Here is a 21,000-nt window from a genome sequence, read left to right on the forward strand (position 1 = left end):
ATAGGCGAGAAGCAGAAAGCAGAGCCAGCAGCTGGAAAAATAACTTTCAAAAGCTGCAATCAGACACATAAGCAAACCGAGAAGAGAAAGTTAACAGGGAAAATGAAGCTGCTAGAAAACCATCAACAGAGACGGAAAGGTTTCAATCTTTAGCATGGCTTTATCCCCAATTGTGAAAATTAATTGAGGAGACAGAGTTAACTTTACTACAATGGGAAGACCCTCCCCTGGAAAACATGCTAATGGCCCCTCCTTTTAATCAGCAAAGGGAAACTTTGCAGGAGAGGCAGTTTGTTCAACCAGCTGTCAAAGCGAGTGTAGGGGAAAGAGCTGCTACAGCCCCCTTTCCCCACCTGGACCAGCAGATCCCACCATTAGTAGCCCTGTGGCGAGTCACGCTAGATCTCACACTCAATTATATCCTATGAGGCAAGTACCGAGTGGCACAGGGGAAGTTACAGAAGTACATGTTCCTTGGAATCCCCGAGAATTAGAAGCCTTTCGAAGAAAGCCCAGCTAAACTCAGGGAAGAATTAAAACTATGTATTAATACGTATCGTCCCACTCATGCTGACTTTAAAATGTTAATTTCTCATATTGTGCCATCTACTGCAGTGGCCAGAATTTATAGGGAATCCAACTGGCCAGCAGAAACTCCAAAACTTGCTAACGGAGCAGAGAATCTTCAGCAATCATTTGCAAATGCACCTTCTTTTGCTGTTGCTATTACAATTATTTATCCAACAGTAATGGATAGGACTAAAATCACTGATGTAAAACAAAAAACCAATGCAAATCCTGGTGATTTTTATGAGAGACTGATAGCTGCCTTTCAGAAATATGGGGGAACTCAGGACCCTGAAACAGAAATGCTGAATGCTGTTCATTAGCACTTTGTTAATCAGCTAGACCCATGGCTAGGAAACAGATTCTAAGAATCCATCTCCAATGATGGGAAAGTGGATCTCTCAATGAGATCAGGGATGGAGCCACCCATCACTGGCATCAGCGAATACTTCTGGAGAAAAAGGGAAAGCATAAAGTCAGAATAGCTGCCTTGCAATTAGATATGGGTCAAGGGCCCACCAGAAATCCTCAGGATAAGTATGTCTATGACAGGAGAAGAGGATCTGGATGGAGAGGAAGCATGAGGCGAGGAAGGGGAAGTTTTCAGAGCAACGGAAGGAATTCAGGATGTTTCCTTTGTGGAAAGCAAGGCCACTGTTGAAAGGAGTGCCCCCAGAATCAAGCTCCTGCGGGACTCCTTGCCACTGCTCCTACTGAGGATTTATTCGACTAGGGGTACCCCGGGAGGGCAACTGTGGCTCCTCTTCGAGTCACAACCACTGGTCAGGGGGAAGTGAATATTAAAATGGGGTCTCAGAATATTAAGGTATTGGTGGATACTGGAGCAGACTTGTCGGTGATAAGAGCCCAGGATGCTAAGGGAATACTCCAGCCCACAAAAAGAGGAGTTGTAGCCACAGGAATTTCCGGCATTCCTGTTAAACATGTTTGGTCGGAGCCAGCTTTATTTTCACTGGGCCCATTGACTGCTGAACATGCTTTTCTTATTGGCACTGATGGATCCCCAAATCTATTGGGAAGGGACCCCTTGTGTAAATGGAAGTGCCAGATTGCGTGTCTCCTGATGGTAAAGTGGAATTGTTAATTCCAGAAGAGGATGACGTTAATGTACAAGAGGTCCGTGAAGCAGTGTTTCAGGTTTTATCTGCTAAACTTGTCACACCGCCCCTGCCTTTGTATCTGCAAGCAGCACAAAGGGGGGTGTGGGCAACTGAAGAAGGGAATCGTGGTTTAATAAAAAGGGCCAGTCCGTTTAAATTGGAGCTCCTTCCGTGGAAATCTGGGCCACGTCTGCCCCAATATCCACTAAAGCCAGAAGCAGAGCAGGGCATAATGCCTGTGATTGATTCGTTGCTCAGGCAACAGGTACTTAAAGAGACCTCCAGCTCATGTAATGCGCCGATATTTCCTGTAAAGAAACCAGGAAGTGACACTCCCCCCAAGTACCATCTGGTCCACGATCTAAGACAGGTTAATAAGGTTATTCAGTTAATAACACCAGTGGTAGCCAATCCTTATACAATTCTATCAGCCCTCCCGGGGACAGCAAAGTTTTTCACATTGTTGGATTTAGCAAATGCCTTTTTCTCACTTCCACTGCATGCAGATTCTCAGTACCTACTAGCTTTCACCTTTCGGGGCCTTCAATATACTTATTTACGTGCCCCTTAAGGTCTGGCTTTAAGCCCAACATGGTTTTCAATGACTCTTACCAAAAGTCCGCTAGCTTTTTCAAACCGCTTGCCAGAGCAGACCACAATTTTACAATATGCTGATGATGTATTAATTGCAGCTGCAGAAGAAGATGCATGCAAAGAAGTCACTTTAGCCTTATTACGGTTTCTTTATGAAGAAGGCCATAGAATAAACCAAAACAAACTACAATTTACGTTTGAGAGCATTATATAAACCTTTAGCTGTTCTATATTTAGTCACTAGTGGACTTTCATGGTCTTCTATACAGGCATAAAATATCATTACGACTTTTGCTTCTTTCATTTTATACTCCTTTTGCTCCAATTGGCTTTCAGGCATATCTTCATCTATGATGTCCAAACAGTCCTGTACTTGAGGGGAAACTCTTAACCTTGCAGCCCACATTTGAAAGTTATTCCTATTCAACTTTGGAATTACAAATAGGCTGTTGTTATTACTTACACCCTGTTGGAAACCTTGAGTAGATGCAATACCTCCATCTCTTTACAGACGTTTTAAAGCCACTCTATGCAAATTCCTCTGCTAAATTCTCCTTTAGTTTAAAAGATTTACTATCAATATTTCACTTACATAAATCACCTTATCTCTTCAAAAATTTCTTACCATTAAAAAGAAGAAAAAAGGAAAAACGCCAAACTTAATAATTTCAAAGTCTTCTCTTAAAAAGGTTTATCAGCTTCTCAAGCCCAACCATCCTCTGCTACCCATTTGCTGGGAAATGAGATTAGGAGGAGACAAGGAATATAAATATCAACCTTTCTCTCTATTCAAATTATACAAAAGAGAAAACTTGAGCATAAAATAGATCTTCAACAATACAAAAGTGACAACAAAGAATATCAATAATATAATACAAATATACCAAGACAGCAGGGAAGGAGCAGTGAGCCTAAAAAGATAAAATCAGAAAGGCAGGAGAACAAGTAAGAAGAAAAACGCTTCTCTTATACAGAGTTTGCCACCTGATTCAACGATGTGCACAGCCAAAAACAATCTCTTCTTAACTCCATAGTTAATACTGCTGAAGGGCATTATTTTGATACACAATTTTATATCCTATATATATATATATATATGTTTCACATAATGTATAACCATACCTGTAACAAATGGACTCTATTTCACTTATAAAGGGTTAACTTGCTTAACAAAGAGCACAGCATCTTCCCCCACTCCATTTCCCTTAGATGCCCCTAGCCAGATGCTACAAGCCATAAATTAATTCGGTGCCAGGCTGGTGCTGGCAGAAAGAAATTTTTGGGATTCCAAGGGGGAGATAAGGAGATAAGAAAGAAAAAAGTTAAACTTAGATTCACCTTCTCAGGGACCGCCTTCACCCCTCCCCAGACCATCCCAAAAATCCCTTGTATGGATATAGGGGAATGTACCAACTGAATACATTTGTTAACGCCTATAAAACTCTGATGTTTGCTTTGTGAGGTGTGGTTCCATCAACATCCCTTGCTAATGTGTTGATTGGGGTCACCGAGCTGTGCCTTGATCAAAATACATCTGCTATTTTAACGGAGTCTCGTCTCAAGTCTTCTTATTGGCTTTATTGAAACTTGGAGAATAAAAGGTGCCATACACTGTTAAAGCTCTTTTTTTTTGTCTGCGCTCAGTCATTTCTGACCCTGCAGTGACTGCTTTGGACAAGTCCTTTGCAGTTTCCAAGGCAATTGTTTCGGAAGTGGTTTGCCAGAGCCTCCTTCCTAGGGCAGAGCCCAGCTGGCGAGCGCAGGAGGTGAACGCAGGAGGCGGGGTTTCCGTTGCTTCGCGCCCTTTTCGGGCGAGCGTGGTTTCGTGCTTTACCTTTACCGGCAATTGCTCCCGACTCCCGTGCAAGCGCCGCCAGCATTTTTCCTCCCACCGGAGTGAGAGTACCCATTTATCTACTCATGTGCATTCCCATGCAAGCGTCGCCAGCATTTTTCCTCCCATAGGAGTGAGAGTACCCATTTATCTACTCACGTGCGTTTTCGACCTGTTGGGTTGACGGGAACTGGGGAGGAAACAGGCGCTCACCCTGTTTAATGCGAAGGCTAGACTCGAACCACTGAAGCGTCAGCCATTTCTGGCCGGCAACTTTCAGCGTCATTAAGCCGCTGCGCCACTGCGTCCCCCGTTAAAGCTGTAGATCTTGCAAATATCCAACAGAACGAAGCTGAAGAGGATCTCCTGTTTCACTCACCCTCCTAAGACATGTTGAACTGCAGAGGATCCAGCCCTATTTCAGCCTCATCAGTGCGTGGTGAGAATGCAGGCACAATCTCTGCATCTCCTTCCTTGCAGGGCTTTTCTTCTTTCCTGCTGGAGATTTGCAATGCAAACTCTCCCTCTCCCAGGATCTCCTCCCTGCAAGACTTTCCTGCAGCCTTTTGCCCCCTGAAAAGCTCAAAGGGTTAAAGAGAGAGAGTGCAGCTTCCTAGAGGGGAAGGAAGTAGTGATGTCACTCCCTTCCAACTGTCCTCTGAAAAGACACCTGTGGCCGCTGCCCTCCAGTGGCCCAATGCTGAAGTGCATGGTGTCCCCTCTCTTTGCAGAGGGAGCCCCCTGGGGGATGCTGTGTGCAATGTAGCACCTCATGCAAAGAGGGGAGCAAGGGGGTTATTTCCATGGGGTCAGGAGGAAGGGGGCTGTGGTGTCCCCCCCATCAGGAAGCCTTCTCCATCCAACTGCTTTGGACAACCGTAGAACATCTCCAAGCTTCCATTTTTAAGAGAGGTTCTGGAGAAAGTTGCATCAACATTTAGAGGGAGCAGATGGAGCAAAGGAGCAGACAGAAAATGGAATCCAGAATTTTTCTTACTTAAGAGAGTAAAAATAATCCTGTCTTGATTCTGTATCCCATAAAAGAGGTCAGTGGGAAATTCTGACAGGCTTTCAAGATTCTGTTCTTGATCCCCACAACAACATCGCAGAGCTCCCAGAGGCTCTGTGGTATCCACTTCCTGACCCAGCTTGCCTGTGGTATCCTTGACCAGGTTCTGGCTGGGATACAGGATGGGAATCGCATTGGTTGCACTCATGGATGACTTATGGAGAGACCAGGATTGGGGGAGTGCAGTCCTCAAAATCTCTCAATGGCCTTCAGTACCCCTGACCGTGGCCTTCTTCTGCAACGTGTCTGAGGGAATGCCCTGCTTTGCAGGGGTTCTCCTCCTTCCTGAGGTCCTGATGGTGGAAGTCTTCCCTCTCCTTCAAGCAACCGCCTGCATGTTTATTCCCGGCTCAGAGGCAAACCTCATAAGCTTTCTTTCTAACAATTTGGTGAGGCAGCCAGGAGCACGAGACTAACCGGGTCAGTGGACCAAGCCCGGGCAACTTCACCCGGCTGGCACCAGACCATTAGCCGGTAGGGTGCTGTCCCAGACTCTGCCCGCTTCGACATTGGTAGTAAAAGGAGTTTTGGTTTTAAGCCAAACAGCTGCTTGAACCTGAGACTTCATAGTTGGTAATTGCCCCTTTTTGCATCTTGTGCCCAGTGAATGTGTGAGTGTGAGATCCCTGCTGGTGACCAGGGCCGTGGGTCTAACAATTCAGTTCCAGCCGCCTCCAGACTTCCGCCAGTCCTTGGCAAAGACTGGGAGCACTCCAGGTGCTCTTGGTGACCCCATCCAGCCTGAAGGTTGAGGGGATTCAAGCGTGGGTGCATTACCAGCACCAAAGGCTGCCCCTCCGCCGGGTGACAGCATCGTCCCATCACAACATCAGCAACGGAAACCAAAAGCCCAGTGGAAAGTTCAAGGATTGGACGGCCTCAAGCTGGTTTTCTCAAAGGGACACTAAAGACACTGAATACGTTTGTGGGCAATGAAGGTTCAAAGCATATTTGACTTGTAAGGATTTGTAAGGACACTCCTTGCCCTTCCCGATTTCCGGAGGATCCGGTGGATGGAACAGAGAACAGAAGGGGAGGTATTGGGAAAATTCAGCATGTCGCTCTTTCTTTTCTGTTTGTCATTTCTTTTCTTCATCTCTCAGGTAGTAATCGCTGAGTGGTCACATAATACTTTGATACAACTTCATAATTTGGTTGTTAATGAAACCAACCCTCCTGCTTGCTGGATTTGCAGTTATTTCCCTACTCATAGCCAGCAAGGGTCAGTTGTTTTGCCAATACCCCTAGGCTTGGATAGAGGGTATAATTACTCAGTTCAGAGTTTTAACTCAGGCTATACGGATCCCAAACCTTTCCAGTTTCTCCACCACATACCTGATGCCCTCTTTTGTTTCCAGAAGAGGGGGGGAAATGATTTTGTTGGGGACTGGGAGGGGTGTGTGTATAAGTTTACATGGAATAGTCCTGGATGGTTGCTGTTTAACAAGTCAGTTCCTATATTTGATGGTTCTTTTACTCAATGGCTAGAAAACCTTTTTCCCCAGGACTCCTTTAAATCAGGCACCTTTCTTCCTACTCTCAACATTATTCTACAGGTTGTAACATCTAAACGACCGATCCGTTTAGGTTCAGGAGTCTGGTGGTTATGTGGCAATGAGGGACTTAAAGAAATGCCACCTGCCTGGTCAGGGACTTGCACTATAGGGTGGTTATGGCCCGGTGGCATTCATATGGTGCCAGTAGAAGCTATTCGATACTCCACTAGGCATACTTTCCACCGGGAAAGGAGAGCAGAACACCTAGAATGGTCTACGGGAACCTTCACTGGCAGGAGTCTCTTCCCTGCGGTGGGAGTTGCTCAGAAATACAAAGATATACATAAACTTGCCTCCTTTCTTTACAACACTTCTATGGCATTGGAAAAATGGGAGAATATTACATTGAATCTGGAGGAACACTTACAAGATGAAGTCCTCTCCCTTAAGGATGTGGTCCTCCAGAATAGGACGGCCCTAGAGATGATCTTGAAGAGTCAGGGGGGTGTTTGCGTGTATATTAATCAGTCATGTTGCATGTTCCACGACCAGACAAAAGGACTCCTGGTTGACCATAAACAGATTGCTCACATTGTGGCAGAAATACGAAAAGATAGAGAAGAGTATGTTGAAGATTGGAATAATTCTAGGGGGGACTGGTCTTGGTTAACCTCCTGGCTGCCTAATTTTTCATGGCTGTGCCATCTTTTTATTAGCTTAGTAGTTCTAATTGTTTCTGGTTTATTAACCTGCACATGTCTTTACTGCTTCCCCATCTTTATTTCTACATGTAGCACCTGTACACGACCAAGTTCTCTGCAGAAAAACAAGTACCTCGTCTTGGTACAGAAAACCTTTCCTTACAAGGTTTAAATTCTTGGTTTGAAATATTAAGAATTTAAAAAGGGGGGACTGAAACCTTATGAAAAAGGGCTTTTATTTTCCCTCATATTTACTTCCTTACCAAAGGGATAACACAGACACGGACATTGATGAATGTTCACAAGTTTCTCTCTTTCAGACACCCTGTCTCCATAAGGGTGGGGGCATAAAGACAAAGGGGAGGGGGTGCCCTGAACTCTGACTAGCATCCAATAGGTCATCAGGAAGATAAATTTCCCCCAATAATGAAGAGGATCCAAAACGTATGCCAATTTCAACCAATCATTTGTTAATTGCTGTATCTCTTTGTAAGGAACATGTATAAAATTGTCTTCTTTGGGCGTGGGAGGGGTCTCCTCTGCCTTAAGGGGAGAGCCCAGCTGACTCTATTGGCAAACTTTCAATAAAACTTTAAAATCTCAGCTGGTACTTTCGTGTCTGATCTTCCACCGGACTGAATCCTAATTGGGGAGAGTCAGAAACTCTCAAATTTTGGTAACAACGTCACCCAGGCGGCACCAGATCATTTGTCCAGATGGTGCTGTCCCTGACTCTGCCCACTTCAACATTGGTAGTAAAAGGAGTTTTGGTTTTGAGCCAAACAGTTGCTTGAACCTGAGACTTCATCGTTGGTAATTGCCCTTTTTTGCGTCTTCTGCCCAGCGAATGTGTGATTCCCTCTTTATGTTTCAATCCAGACTGTTGACCAGGGCTGTGGATCTAAAAATTCAGTTCCAGCCACGCCCAGAGTCCTTCTTGGCAATGACTGGGAGGCCCTAGAAAGCAGGTGGGCCTGACAAGACCCATGTCCCTCAACAGGTAGCGCAAGGTCGTGTGCTTGACTCTATCTGGGCAAATACCGGCCTGCTTGTCTTGTCCCTCTCTTAGTCCAGAACCAGGGAGTGAGGAGGAGGGCCAGGAGTTCACTGGGAAGTCTCCGGGTGTAAAGGATACGCCTAACACCTTGGGGGACACGCGTCATCGGTTGGGGAAGGTGGGGAATGAGCAGCCCAAGGTCTCCTGACCTCCCCCTGGAAAGGATGCCCCTCGCCTGGGATCGGGGTTATTACCCGTACAGGTGTGGACGAGGAAGAGTTGTGCACAAGGTTTGTGTCTGGGATGGGCTCGGGTGACCGACACAGCTGGTAGACCAATTTGGCCTGCAATGGGAACCTTCAACGGCGCCATATTAAAATCTCTGCGATCGAAACTAAGACCTTCCCATCTGATCTGCTGGTTCTGCTGGGGAGGACTTCCTAATCCCAAGTGCAACTTTTAATTCCTCCACTAATTAGGTAAGTTCTTGTGTGTGCCTCCTGCTCATTTCTACTCCCAATGTTCTGTGTGTGTGTGTTTGTGTGTGTGTTCCCTTTTCCCTCACCTCTCTGGAAGTAGGGAAATGGGATTTCTTTTCAAGGGATGTCCTTAGACCTTGGGACCTTCCACCCCTAACCCTGGATTCCCCAAAATCTCAGCCCGTATAGCTCTTAGAATTATTTTTTCCCAGTTCGTTTCTGAGCCGGGATCAAAGAGACAACAGGCATTTGTTCAGCCCCTGCTCCAGAATCCCACCCCTTCCTCAGAACCCCCGTGTCCCACCTCAGCACCATTCCGTACTAGGACCTTCCTTCCTTCCTTCCTTCCTTCCTTCCTTCCTTCCTTCCTTCCTTCCTTCCCTGGCCCCTCAACCCTTAACGAAGCACCTTTTCCCCAGGAAAACTGTCCTTGGAATGGAGACCTTAACTTGTCTCTATGGGGACAGATTTGGATGTCTCAAAGTTAGTGAAAAAGACCTCCAAGCTTACAAAATTAAGGGAGGAAACAGGATTCAGAAATCCTTAATGAAAGCCCAAATGCCTCAACACTAAATATAAGTGTGTGTATATATATATATCTCAAAGTTAGTGAAAAAGACCTCCAAGCTTACAAAATTAAGGGAGGAAACAGGATTCAGAAATCCTTAATGAAAGCCCAAATGCCTCAACACTAAATATAAGTGTGTGTATGTATGTATGTATGTATGTATGTATGTATGTATGTGTGTATGTGTATGTATGTATGTATGTATGTATGTATGTATATATATACTCTAGCTGAAAATGTAAGGCTGCTCTTTTCCTTAACTCTGCACTTTTGATTTTTGTCTTCGTTATTGCCCCAGTTGCTCCACAAATTCCTACTGAACCAATGTAGGAGAAGAGAAGAGAAGAGAAGAGAAGAGAAGAGAAGAGAAGAGAAGAGAAGAGAAGAGAAGAGAAGAGAAGAGAAGAGAAGAGAAGAGAAGAGAAGAGAAGAGAAGAGAAGAGGCACCACCAAGTATTGCCAATGGGCAATAAAATCTGAATGATGACTGGAGTTCTATACTTGGTGGTGCGCATTCCTGTCATGCCACATATTTAATCTTTTTTTAAGTACTTGCATAGAGTCTCCTCTTGTACTTTGATTTCTGTGTATTTGTCTTTTGGAACTGACCTTTTCTTCTTTTCGTTTCTGTTCTTGAGGCATGTGTGCTGCTGTACGGTTTGTAAAGCCAATTCACAACGTTATCAGGTGAAGCAAAGCCATACATACCTGACCCATTGGGGCGGTGTGGGGGTAGGAGACCTATCCGTGTTCCCGCCCTCCAACAGATCTGGGATTCTGAGGCCTTTTAATAGAGCTCTGGGTCAGAGGAGAGGAAATCTCCTCTCCGTGGAAAGGCCCAGGAGAGCTCCAATGGTCAGGAAGTGGCAGTCTTGAGTAGAGGAAGACGGAAGTCTGTGTGGACTGCTTTGAACTGCTGGGAGTGGGTCTCAGGGAAGGCGGAAGGGCTGGGCGAGGTTGCAGAAGAGGGAGCGCGAAGGGGCGAGGTGGTCTTTTGAAAGGCATCAGACGATGAACACGGATGAAAGCAAAGAAAAGAACACTGTATGTCGTAAGAGGGTGTGTGAGGGGTTAGTGTGTTGTGAACAGGGAAGATGAAGGTGGACGTCCGTTTACTGGCAACTCTGTCTGAGGGGCTGATATCAAGGTGGTGATAGCAGCAAAAGGGGAGTTAATTAATGAAATGGGAGTCAGACTGGGGTCATAAGCTATCAGGCTCGCACTCCCCACCAGAACATGTCAAGGATACACCATTAGACTCGCATTCCTTCCCAGGACATGTCAAGGAGCTCTGGGATTAAGCATGCAGACTGCTTAAAGCAGGAAAAGGCAGATATAAGCCCAGGCAAGACTTAACACAGCAAAGGCCCCAAGCCCCCCAGGCGTCCCAGATGCAGAAAACCACAGGTCATCATGGACACCGTCACATCTATGGGTTGAAAACGTGTAATGTTATTATGGGATGTTACTTATTAAGTGCGCATGCTCAACTGTGTAACCAATCTTCTAATCTCCGATATTGATCCTGTTTTTCAAAAGATATATTTTCCTTCCAGTCCATCAGACCTGAAGCTGGGGGGGGGGGGGGGGGGAGCTTGCTTCCCCTCTAAGGTAAAAAAGGTGATTGCAGGAAATGGGGAAAGGAAAAGTTTTTCTTTTTAGAATAAAGATCTGCATTTCAAAGGTTTTCTTTTGCAAATTTATTTTCTTCCAGCAGCTACAGTTAGGAAAAAGTGACCAGTTTTCTGAGGAAGACCTCGGCAACCTCAGAGGAGCAACAGTTCAGAGAAGGGGGAGGGAGGTACATTTTTGCCCTATTTCTGAATTGCTGGGCTATCCCCAGGACTGCGATGCATTTCCACTTTCCACTCCTCCTCTGCTTTGCAACAAGAATCCAGCACTGGCCCTCAAGGGGGTCTTCCTGTGTTTTCCCTTTAAACTAAAGGGGTGATGAGGAAACGTTTACTAGGTTTCATCTTTGTCCCTCAATATGGATATTATTGACAAAAGGGAAACGATGTTTAGGACAATATTTGGTAGAGCCTCCATGGACTGGTATGGTCTATCTGAGAACAAGAAGAAAAATGTTTTTTAACAACCTTTGGCTCTGGAGGCCATCCAGATACTCTATCAATTCTTGTGTCAATGTCTGGAGGTTGAGTCACGGCAACTGGACTTCTTTAGTTTTCGTTGAGAGACAAAGAAAAGAAGTCCAGTTGCTGTGACTCAACCTCCAGACAATTCCACTTGGATGCCCGAGAATCCTATGTCAATGTAGATTCCTTCTCTACAGCTTCTCAAGATCTCATTCTAGGAAATTATTAGGAATGAGAAGGTATTAAAGTCTTTAGCAGTTGAAGTATATAATGATCTTTTCATCGAAGTAGAAATGTGATGAGCCGTCCATGTTTTGTCTTCCCTCTGGCAGTAAGAGTCAGCCTAGCAGCTTCACCTTTCACTGCATGATCAGGGAATTAACCCTAACAAGGCTCAAGGATCCCTAGGAAGGTAATCAACTGGATCTGGGACTTGGCCACTCTCTGGCCTGTGAGGCAAAGCCAATCTTTGGAGATCTCTTGGGATATTGCCACTGGGCTTTCACACGGAAGGCCTCCCAAAGCAGCCAGTCCACCTCCTCTCTGGCCACAAATGGTTGAAGGGGAGGAGACCACTATTGGATCAAGCCAACCTGAAGCTCCATCCTTGTTGACCCCCACCTAGTCTTGCCCAATATCAAAACCTCCCCCAGGAGAGAAGCTTCATGTTGGTGGTTGCAATGAGGAAGATGCAGGAGCACACGGAGAGTGCCCAGAGACATCACTGGCAATAAAACACAACAGACCTGGCGCTATTGGGGACAGATGTAAGTGGGGGGGGAGGATACAATAGACCCTGGGCACCAAGGAGTGCTTCTCCAGCTAGGCCCAGAGAGACCTGAAGGGAGCCTCACAGCAGGAGAGAGAGCGGCGCAACTGATCCTGCACAACATCCCCTCCCCTCCTGTGACAAAGGGAACCCCCTGCCCAGAGGAGAGGAAAGAGGGAAAGACAATTCGGGGCCACAGGAGCAAAAGTGTGGGTGAAGGGAGGCACCGGGTGTTTGAAAGCAGGCAAAGTATTCTGCCCTGCAGGAAAAAATGCTTCACATCTCAAAATAGAAGGAGACTCCCCTACAAGAGTGGCGAAGGATTGTCCTTTTCTTCAGTGGACTTCAATAGGAACTCACAAGGGACTCCACGACTGGCAAGGGACAGTCCCTGTCGACACAAAGCTACTGAATGACTCTAAGATTGGTGACTATTTTGACTTTGTGAGAGGGCGGATGCGAACTCAGCACTCTCTAATAATCAACCAAAACTCTAAATAGGCTTTTTTTTTTCATAGGCCATGTGTCTTCCGTACATACGGTGGGCAGGTAAAGCCCCTCAAGGGAAACTCAGGGCATCCTGCGGAGGGCTGGGCGCTGATCGTAAGAGAGCTCGCAGGGGTGGACTGACCAATAGGAGAGAATATGTGCGGCTCAGGGTCAAACTGTGGAATCCTTGGGGCTCTCTGAGCTTGGTCGTCTTCTTGCAAATGTTTCGTTACCTGGCTGGGTTACATCTTCAGTGTTAGCAAGAAACGTTTCCAAGAAAACAACCAAGCTCAGAGAGCTCCGAGGACTCCCCAGGGGTGGACTGCCCTGTATTCAACCTCCTGAGCCATTTTCCTTCTCCCTCCTGGAGACATTTGCTCTTTTAATTTGGTTGATAATTCCAAATTGATACAGGGAAAAAAACGGGAGTTAAAAATTTTGGTTTACAACATTGGCTATAGTCACGGCTACTTTGATTACTCACGGCTTACCTCCTGGTTACCAAAGATTGCTGGGCTGAAGACAACATTTCCGGGAATTATGGGCTTGGTGATAATAGGAATATTTGTTTGCCGTTTTGCTCAGGGTTTACCCTCCTGCTTGGGGCATTGTAGGGGATGCTCTTCTGTTCTCAAAGCAAGATCAAAACCTTTCCCCAAGGCAGGGACCCCTGAACTTGATGCAGAATGGCCAAAAATATGAATCTGAGTCACAGGATGATGTAAAGCTACAAGATTCCCTAACTGATTGTGCATAACATATTCTGTTTTTGCACAAAAAGGAGGGATTGTGAGAAGGAAATCAAATCTCCCCTCCCTCCCAGGGCAGCAGGAAGTCAAAGCTTCCCATTTGTCTCACCCTACCATCGTTTCTCTGAACAGCAATCAAGGCATATGATCAAATTATAGTAAGAACGGGCTCACCTAAAAAGATTAAAAACGTAGCAGGAGGATTCCAGAGTCCTCCAGCTCAGAATTAAATAACTAACGACTTGGCTTGAAGGGCCAACATTCATTGAAGCCTTAATCTGATCATAAGATGATTTCTTCTCTGAAGGGATCTAGATGCCAATTAGACCATGCCAAGTAAGGGAACCACAAGAAACCCCAGCGCAGGAGGGCGCCTGACCTGAGAAGGCTCCCTTCTAAAGATCCTACCAATTTCACCACTCTTGGAATCCGGGAATCACCTTTTCGAAGAATTCCTTGAGGGCCGGCATTCCTTCGCACCTTTCCAGGAACAATAGGATCTTGTGATGGAATGGTTTGATGAAGGCCACGCTCAGAGAGATAAGCATTTCTTTAGCCCCCAGCAGGAGTGTGGGAAGGTTAAGAAGATGAGACTGGCACCACCCTAAGGAATTCACGGTGTTTTGGCTTCCTGGCTTGGGAAGTTTGGATCCAGTCTGGAGAGATTCTGTCCTGGAGGTGGAAGCTAATAAGTGCAACAGAACTGTATATGTGCTGTCTCGTGGAGTTCTTTGGGCTGAACCTGAGAGATCTGCCCTATAAACAGAACTCCTGGAGAAACCGAGCATGGCTGTCCCACAGCTGATCCTCTTGTTTATCTGGCTCTCAGAAAATCAACTCTTCTCTCTCTCCCTGCGTGTTTATTCCTGGATAGGAGACAAACCATGCCTTCTGGCACTGGGATAAACGTAAACTTAATAAACAATAAATTTCTCTTATTGGTGTGCAATAGCATTGGCCACCTAAAATAACAGTACGTTCAAAAATCCAGTTCATAATTAAAATGGCCCTTTTATTTTCAGTGGTAAATTAATTTCTCTTGGGCTGCCAGTTGTGAGGGTCAGACTCAAAGAAATCTTCTTTTCCCAGGTGAGTGTACACAAATAGAAAATGTATAAACTAAATCTAGAATGTACATGGATTCTCACCGAAACAGATATGCTTATGTGAAATTAGGTCATTCCTCCTCCTGAAACTCCTTCCATGCTCCACACATTTATATGATTTCTCCCCCATGTGGATCCCTTTATGGGAATTCAGATGACCCTTATGAGTAAAACAGTTTCCACACTCTGTGCAGTTATATGGTTCCTCCCGTGTGGATCCTTTTACGGGAAGTAAGATCCCCGCTAGTAGTAAAGCTCTTTCCACACTCCATGCATTTATAGGGTCTCTCCCCTGTGTGGATCCTTTTATGCTGAATAACCTCATTCATCATTCTGAAGCTCTTTCCACACTCCATGCATTTATAGGGTTTCTCCCCTGTGTGGATCCTTTTATGCTGAATAAGCTCAATCCTTATTCTGAAGCTCTTTCCACACTCCAGGCACTTATAGGGTTTCTCCCCTGTGTGGATCCTTTTATGCTGAATAAGATCATTACTCATTCTGAAGCTCTTTCCACACTCCAGGCACTTATATGGCTTCTCCCCTGTGTGGATCCGTCTATGGGCAATAAGATGACAGCTTCTTCTGAAGCTCTTTCCACACTCCAGGCACTTATATGGCTTCTCCCCTGTGTGGATCCGTCTATGGGCAATAAGATGACAGCTTCTTCTGAAGCTCTTTCCACACTCCAAGCATTCATATGGTTTCTCCCCTGTATGGATCCTTTCATGGGAAGTAAGTTGACTCCTAGTACGACAGCTCTTTCCACACTCCAAGCATTCATATGGTTTCTCCCCTGTATGGATCCTTTCATGGGAAGTAAGTTGACTCTTCTGAGTAAAGCTCTTTCCACACTCCAGGCACTTATAGGGTTTCTCCCCTGTGTGGATCCTATTATGGGAATTCAGATTACCCTTCTGAGTAAAGCTCTTTCCACACTCCATGCATTTATATGGCTTCTCCCCTGTGTGGATCCTTTTATGATGGGAAGTAAGATGACTGTTTTTACCAAAAGCCTTTCCACACTCCATGCACTTATATGGTTTCTCCCCTGTGTGGATCCTGTTATGGTCAGTAAGAGCACTGCTAGTAGTAAAGCTCTTTCCACACTCCATGCATTTATATGGTTTCTCCCCTGTGTGGATCCTGTTATGGTCAGTAAGAGCACTGCTAGTAGTAAAGCTCTTTCCACACTCCATGCATTTATATGGCTTCTCCCCTGTGTGGATCCTGTTATGGGAAGTAAGTTCAATCCTAGTACAAAAGCTCTTTCCACACTCCATGCATTTATATGGTTTCTCCCCTGTGTGGATCCTGTTATGGGAAGTAAGATTACCGTTTACACGAAAAGTCTTTCCACACTCCATGCGCTTATATGGTTTCTCCCCTGTGTGGATCCTATTATGGGAATTCAGATGAGCCTTCTGAGTAAAGCTCTTTCCACACTCCATGCACTTATATGGTTTTTCCCCTGTGTGGATTCTTTTATGGGAAGTAAGTTCATTTGTAGTAATAAAGCTCTTTCCACACTCCAGGCACTTATGTCGTTTCTCTCCTGTGTGGATCCTATTATGTAAATTCAAATAATCCTTCCGAGTAAAGCTCTTTCCACACTCCATGCACTTATATGGCTTCTCCCCCGTATGGATCCTTTTATGAGAAGTAAGGGACCCATTTGCACAGGAAAGAGTGAAAGTCCAATTATGATTTTTTCTATTGTCTCTCCAGATATAATCTTCTCCTTTGGGTTGGGTTGGAGAGTGTTTATTTACAAGTAATTGGTCTTTTAATAGTTGTACACTTTTTCGAGTATACTTTTCCTTTATTTTTCCTTGTTGGGCAAGAAAGCCCTGCGTCTCAGCATCCATGGAAAATGAGGTTTCCTGATTCCAAATCTTTGACTTGTTTCTTTCATGCTTCTCTAGTTGCATCTCCAGTTCCTTGTCCATTCCACCTCCATGCCTGATCACTTCGAATTTCTCCCTGGGATCTTTATTCTTATAGTCATGATCACCTTCAAAGGAAAAGAGAAATGAACATGATAGCAAGGGTGGGGGAAAAGATCAGACTGTAGGAGGTCATATGATTTTCTTTCTGAATTTCCCCCAAATTTCAATATATTGCACATTTGTATCCTTACAATCACATGGTATAGATAATTTATATAATCATGAGCCATAAAAGCTTTGAAAACATCTACAGAATCTGGTTTGTTTAGAATCATCCTTATATTGTCAAACCTTACCCAGAGTCAGCGTTGAGTTCAGGAAGAATCCTGGGAAAAATCCAGGGAGGCCTTAGGAAAAAACCTAACATTTATCAGAGGGTGGTCAATAACAGGAAAGACCAGTGACAACTAAACCAATTTTGAAATTTGTCCTTTTTTCCCACCCAAACTGCCTTCCATTTGCTCTTCATTTTTCTCTGGCCAAAATCAAATGGTTGCAGAGAAAACAATTCTAGAGCTCTTCTATTAACCCTAAACAGCATGTTTGCAATGGAAAAACAGCACCATTTTGCCCTTAACCCCAACGCTCAGGGTAGAAATCAAAAGGAAGACAAGTCATTAACCCAACAGCCTGAATAAATGAGAATCCTTCAGAGGACAGACAGGGAAGCATCTGGGCCCAAAAGGATGAAATCAGTGTGATGGAGCTGAGCATCTCCTCAAGCCAAGGAGTGAGTTTCTCACTGATACCTTTAAAAAGAAATGGAAAAATCCACCAGATGAGAAATGGCAGGGGATGCATCTAAGCAGAGAGCCATTGACGTCCTTCCTTCCTTCGAGCAAGAGAAGGCCAGATCTTTTCCTTCCCCCCCTCCAAAGAGATGAGCTGATGGCATCTAACTAGAAAATGTCTTTCCAAACTCTCTCATGGGAGAGAAGCCAACCCTTACCCAGAGAGGCCACGTTCCTATAATTTTCCAGCATGACTTCCCAATGCAGCGCTTTTTGGTGAGGATCCAGCTGAGACCGCTCCTCCTCGGAGAAATACACAGCCACCTCCTCGAAGGACACAAGACCCTCCTGAACAAGGAAAAAGAAAAAAACAGGCCCAGGAGGATTTGCAAGATCTGTCCTATTCTTCACGAATTCCCAAAGCAAAGATATGCACTAAGTTAAATGGCAATGCTTGGTGGGATTCCAAGGTTTAGGTGAGAAAATGGAAAGAGCCAAAAGCTTTTGACTGAAGAAGTATTTTTGGCAGGCTTGATCAACTTGATTGCTTCTGCAAGACTCTCAGTGCCATTCAGTGAAAGCAACCCCAATTTCCTTCTGGATCGATCCATCAAGCGATCCATGCACCCACCTTCAAAAGACTCTCAGTGTCTTCAGAGGACCAACTGGCAGATGTTCTTCAGAAACTTCACCTATCAGTGTCTCCAATCCTTCCTGTGTTTGCAGAAGAAAATCGGGGGGCCAGGAGATTCTTTCTAGTATTTTAGCAAAGGGCTTACGGTGTCCCCAGAATGACTAATCGTGCCTATGTTCAACAACTTCATGAAAGTGCTGGGGGAACACAGCCAGGGATTTGGGTGGGGGGCCATCAATATCCAGAGGCACTCAAGCCAGGTTCTTCTCCTCCTCAGATTGCAAGGAGGCTGCTAGTAGTCTGAGCCATTGGCTGAATGGGAGACAAGAAAGCGGAGCCAATTTTCTGGGAAGGACATTTCTCAGCCTTTGCCGAGCTGGATTCCTTGGCCTCCAAATCCAGGCACAAATCAGAGGATTAGAAATTACTTTGCAAGGCAAAAGGGCCTTGATTATATGCTCTTTCAGAACAATTTTTACTTAAAAGCTTTTCTATCTGGCCACTTTCATTGTATGTAAATAGCCTGGCTTATGGCTTTATGCGATGTGCTTATACTTCTTATCACTGGTTGGAAAAAGCCTTTTTAAAAATGGCAATGTGCCAGTCCGAGTATTTAGGTATTTTTGAGCAGCCTTGCACAATTCCAAGTCAAGCAATTAAAAAAAGAATGGGTCTCTGTTTAGCTGTTGCTATCACCATAATGCTTTAGCAACTTTTTAAAAAAAATAGTTATTGTAAATAAATAGTAGGAAGAGTAAGAAGCAGAAGGTGAATTAAGTACCAGTCTTAAAAAAACATTTCCTAATAAGAATCTCAGGGGAGGAATTACAAATGACGGTATCCAAACCACAGGCTTCAGAGCAGGCTAAGCTGACTGAGGGCAACTTGAATCTTCCATTCCCCATTCCATGTTGCTCAAGGACAAGAAAACACCCAGGCCCAAAAAAGGGGAAAAATGGAAGCAGAGAGTCCTACATACACCAACTTGACTGCCTGAAGGAAAGGGAGAATACAAATTCAATAGATAAATTTCCTCCTCTTACTTCAGCTGGAGGTTCAGCCACTGTTTCAGCTGCACCAGAAAGAGCAGACAACTTCGTTCGAGTCTTCCCTGTGAGAGAGAGAGAATTTTAAAATGCATAATTAATAAAATAGGAGATGGCATTCTAGAGAAGAGGAGACATAGAGAAGATGAGACAGCTGGGATCTCTCTGGGGAATGGGAGGGCCTTCGATTACCTCCTGAGGTGTCCTGACTTGGATCTTCCTGAAAGATGCTTCTGAAAAATAGCTCCTGAGGGGGACTGGATGGATTCCTCCTTCCGTCAGGATCACTGTTGTCCACAGTGAAGGACTTGAAATAAGAGGCAGGAGAAGAGAAGAAGAATTAACAGACATCACACAACATGAAGTGGATTCTAAACACAACTTTAAACCCCCCAGTGTTCAGAAGCGAGGCTGGAAAGTGAGAAACGAACGGGTGTCCCAAATCTATCTTCTAGAATGGATAATGCAACAATATCACACAAGAATTAGTGAAACATCTCCACATATTACAAATGCCAGAAAACTGACATCAGGAGGGGTTAAGAATTCAAGCAGATTGTTTATTCCCTTCATACCCCTTCTGGGCTCCCAAAATGAAGGTCTCTCACCTGCAACCCGACTGGCTCCTTCTGCTCCTCCGCCTGGCTCAGGAGGAAGCCTTCCGCCAGGGCCACCGCCTGGGAGCTGGTCTCTGCTCCACACTCCCGCACCCAGTTCTGCATCTGCAGGGGCAGAAGGGCCAGGAACTGCTCAAGAACAACCAGGTCCAGCATCTGCGCCTTTGTGTGCTTTTCTGGTCTCAACCATTGACGACAAAAGTAGTGGAGATGCCTGCAAAGTCCTCGGGGACCCTCAGCCTCCTGGTATTGGATGCTCCTGAAGTTCTGGGGCTGAACGTCTGAATGGGTGGCTTCCTCCTCCAGGATCTTCTGCCCAGTTCTTGCCCAGATCTCCCCACAGCTCCCAGGCTGAACAGCAGAAGGGCCTTCTCCACTTCCCTCACTTGCTAAGGGTTGTGTCTCCATTCTTTCTCTGTCTTGTACCACAACTCCAGAGGGGTCTGAGGAATGTTGTGGCTCTCCAAATGCCTTTTCATTCATAGGACTGTTCCTCTAGCTGCAGGAATGACCGCAGCAGGCCATTCAGCCCTCTTTGCCGAAGGGAGAATTTTGTTTGTACGCAAGGACCTACAAAAGGCTTCCAGTTTGTGTGTCTGAGATGGGAAAGAAAAGAAATTCCAGGAGTTAGAAAGTGATGGATTTCACCATTGAACAACACTCATCCCCATGGAAGGTGCCATTTTTCTGAGCTGGTAGAGGACTGGGGTGGCATTGAGCAGATCAGAACTGAGGGCTGGGCAGCTGATTGGCATACCTGAATCTTCCCTCTTGAGGGTTGCATCCTACTCAGCTGCAAGAGGATGATAACAAGTGGTTATTTGTGTGTTTTTCTGTGTATGTTGCAAAATAGGGGATTGAAAGGTTTGGCTGTTGTGGGTACTTGGCAGGGAGGGTGCTCTGGGGAGGGGAAGATAAGGTTTTGAGATGTTCAAAAACCACAATTGTGAGTCCACCGGCTGACCTAGTTGTAACCTGAAAGTTAATTAGCATAGTGAAAAACACACCCCTTAGGTGGAGATTTTAGAAAACATAGAACATGCTAAGCTCATTATGGGATGGTAGTATGCAACATGGAACCAAGCACGCTTGCCCGACAATGTGACAAAATGCAAGCGATTCAATTTTTCCTGTAGCTACTTCCTCATCCATGAAATGCTGAACATTTGACAGAAAGCTTCGCTCGAGGCTCCTCTCCTTGGAGAGATGGGACCTCTTTGCCGAAGCGCTTCAACAGAGTTACCAGGAGACTTCCCCTGACTGGCTGCTGTTGCCTGCCGGTAAACGAATCTGCCAGACTTTGCGGCCAACAGTCCTGTGTTTATGTGCTTCTGTGTGTGTAGTGTGTGTGTGGTGCAAAATAGGGGACTGACTTCCATCAAGGACTT

The 21,000-nt window shown here is 45.3% G+C and overlaps 1 protein-coding gene across 1 annotated transcript; it reads right to left on the minus strand.

Annotated features, from left to right (window-relative positions):
- Window positions 1-14,108: 14,108 nt before the first annotated feature.
- LOC103062121 (uncharacterized) lies at window positions 14,109-20,396 on the minus strand. The gene is given in 4 exon segments (XM_088128878.1): window positions 14,109-14,841; window positions 14,843-16,692; window positions 19,604-20,107; window positions 20,370-20,396. Coding segments are annotated over 4 exon segments (2,568 nt in total). The 3' UTR covers window positions 14,109-14,654.
- Window positions 20,397-21,000: the final 604 nt, after the last annotated feature.

The sequence above is a fragment of the Python bivittatus genome, unplaced genomic scaffold, assembly GCF_059951505.1.
Source record: "Python bivittatus isolate LINGU-HERP-01145 unplaced genomic scaffold, Pbiv_v1 ctg000820_np1212, whole genome shotgun sequence".
In the NCBI taxonomy this organism is placed as follows: domain Eukaryota; kingdom Metazoa; phylum Chordata; class Lepidosauria; order Squamata; family Pythonidae; genus Python; species Python bivittatus.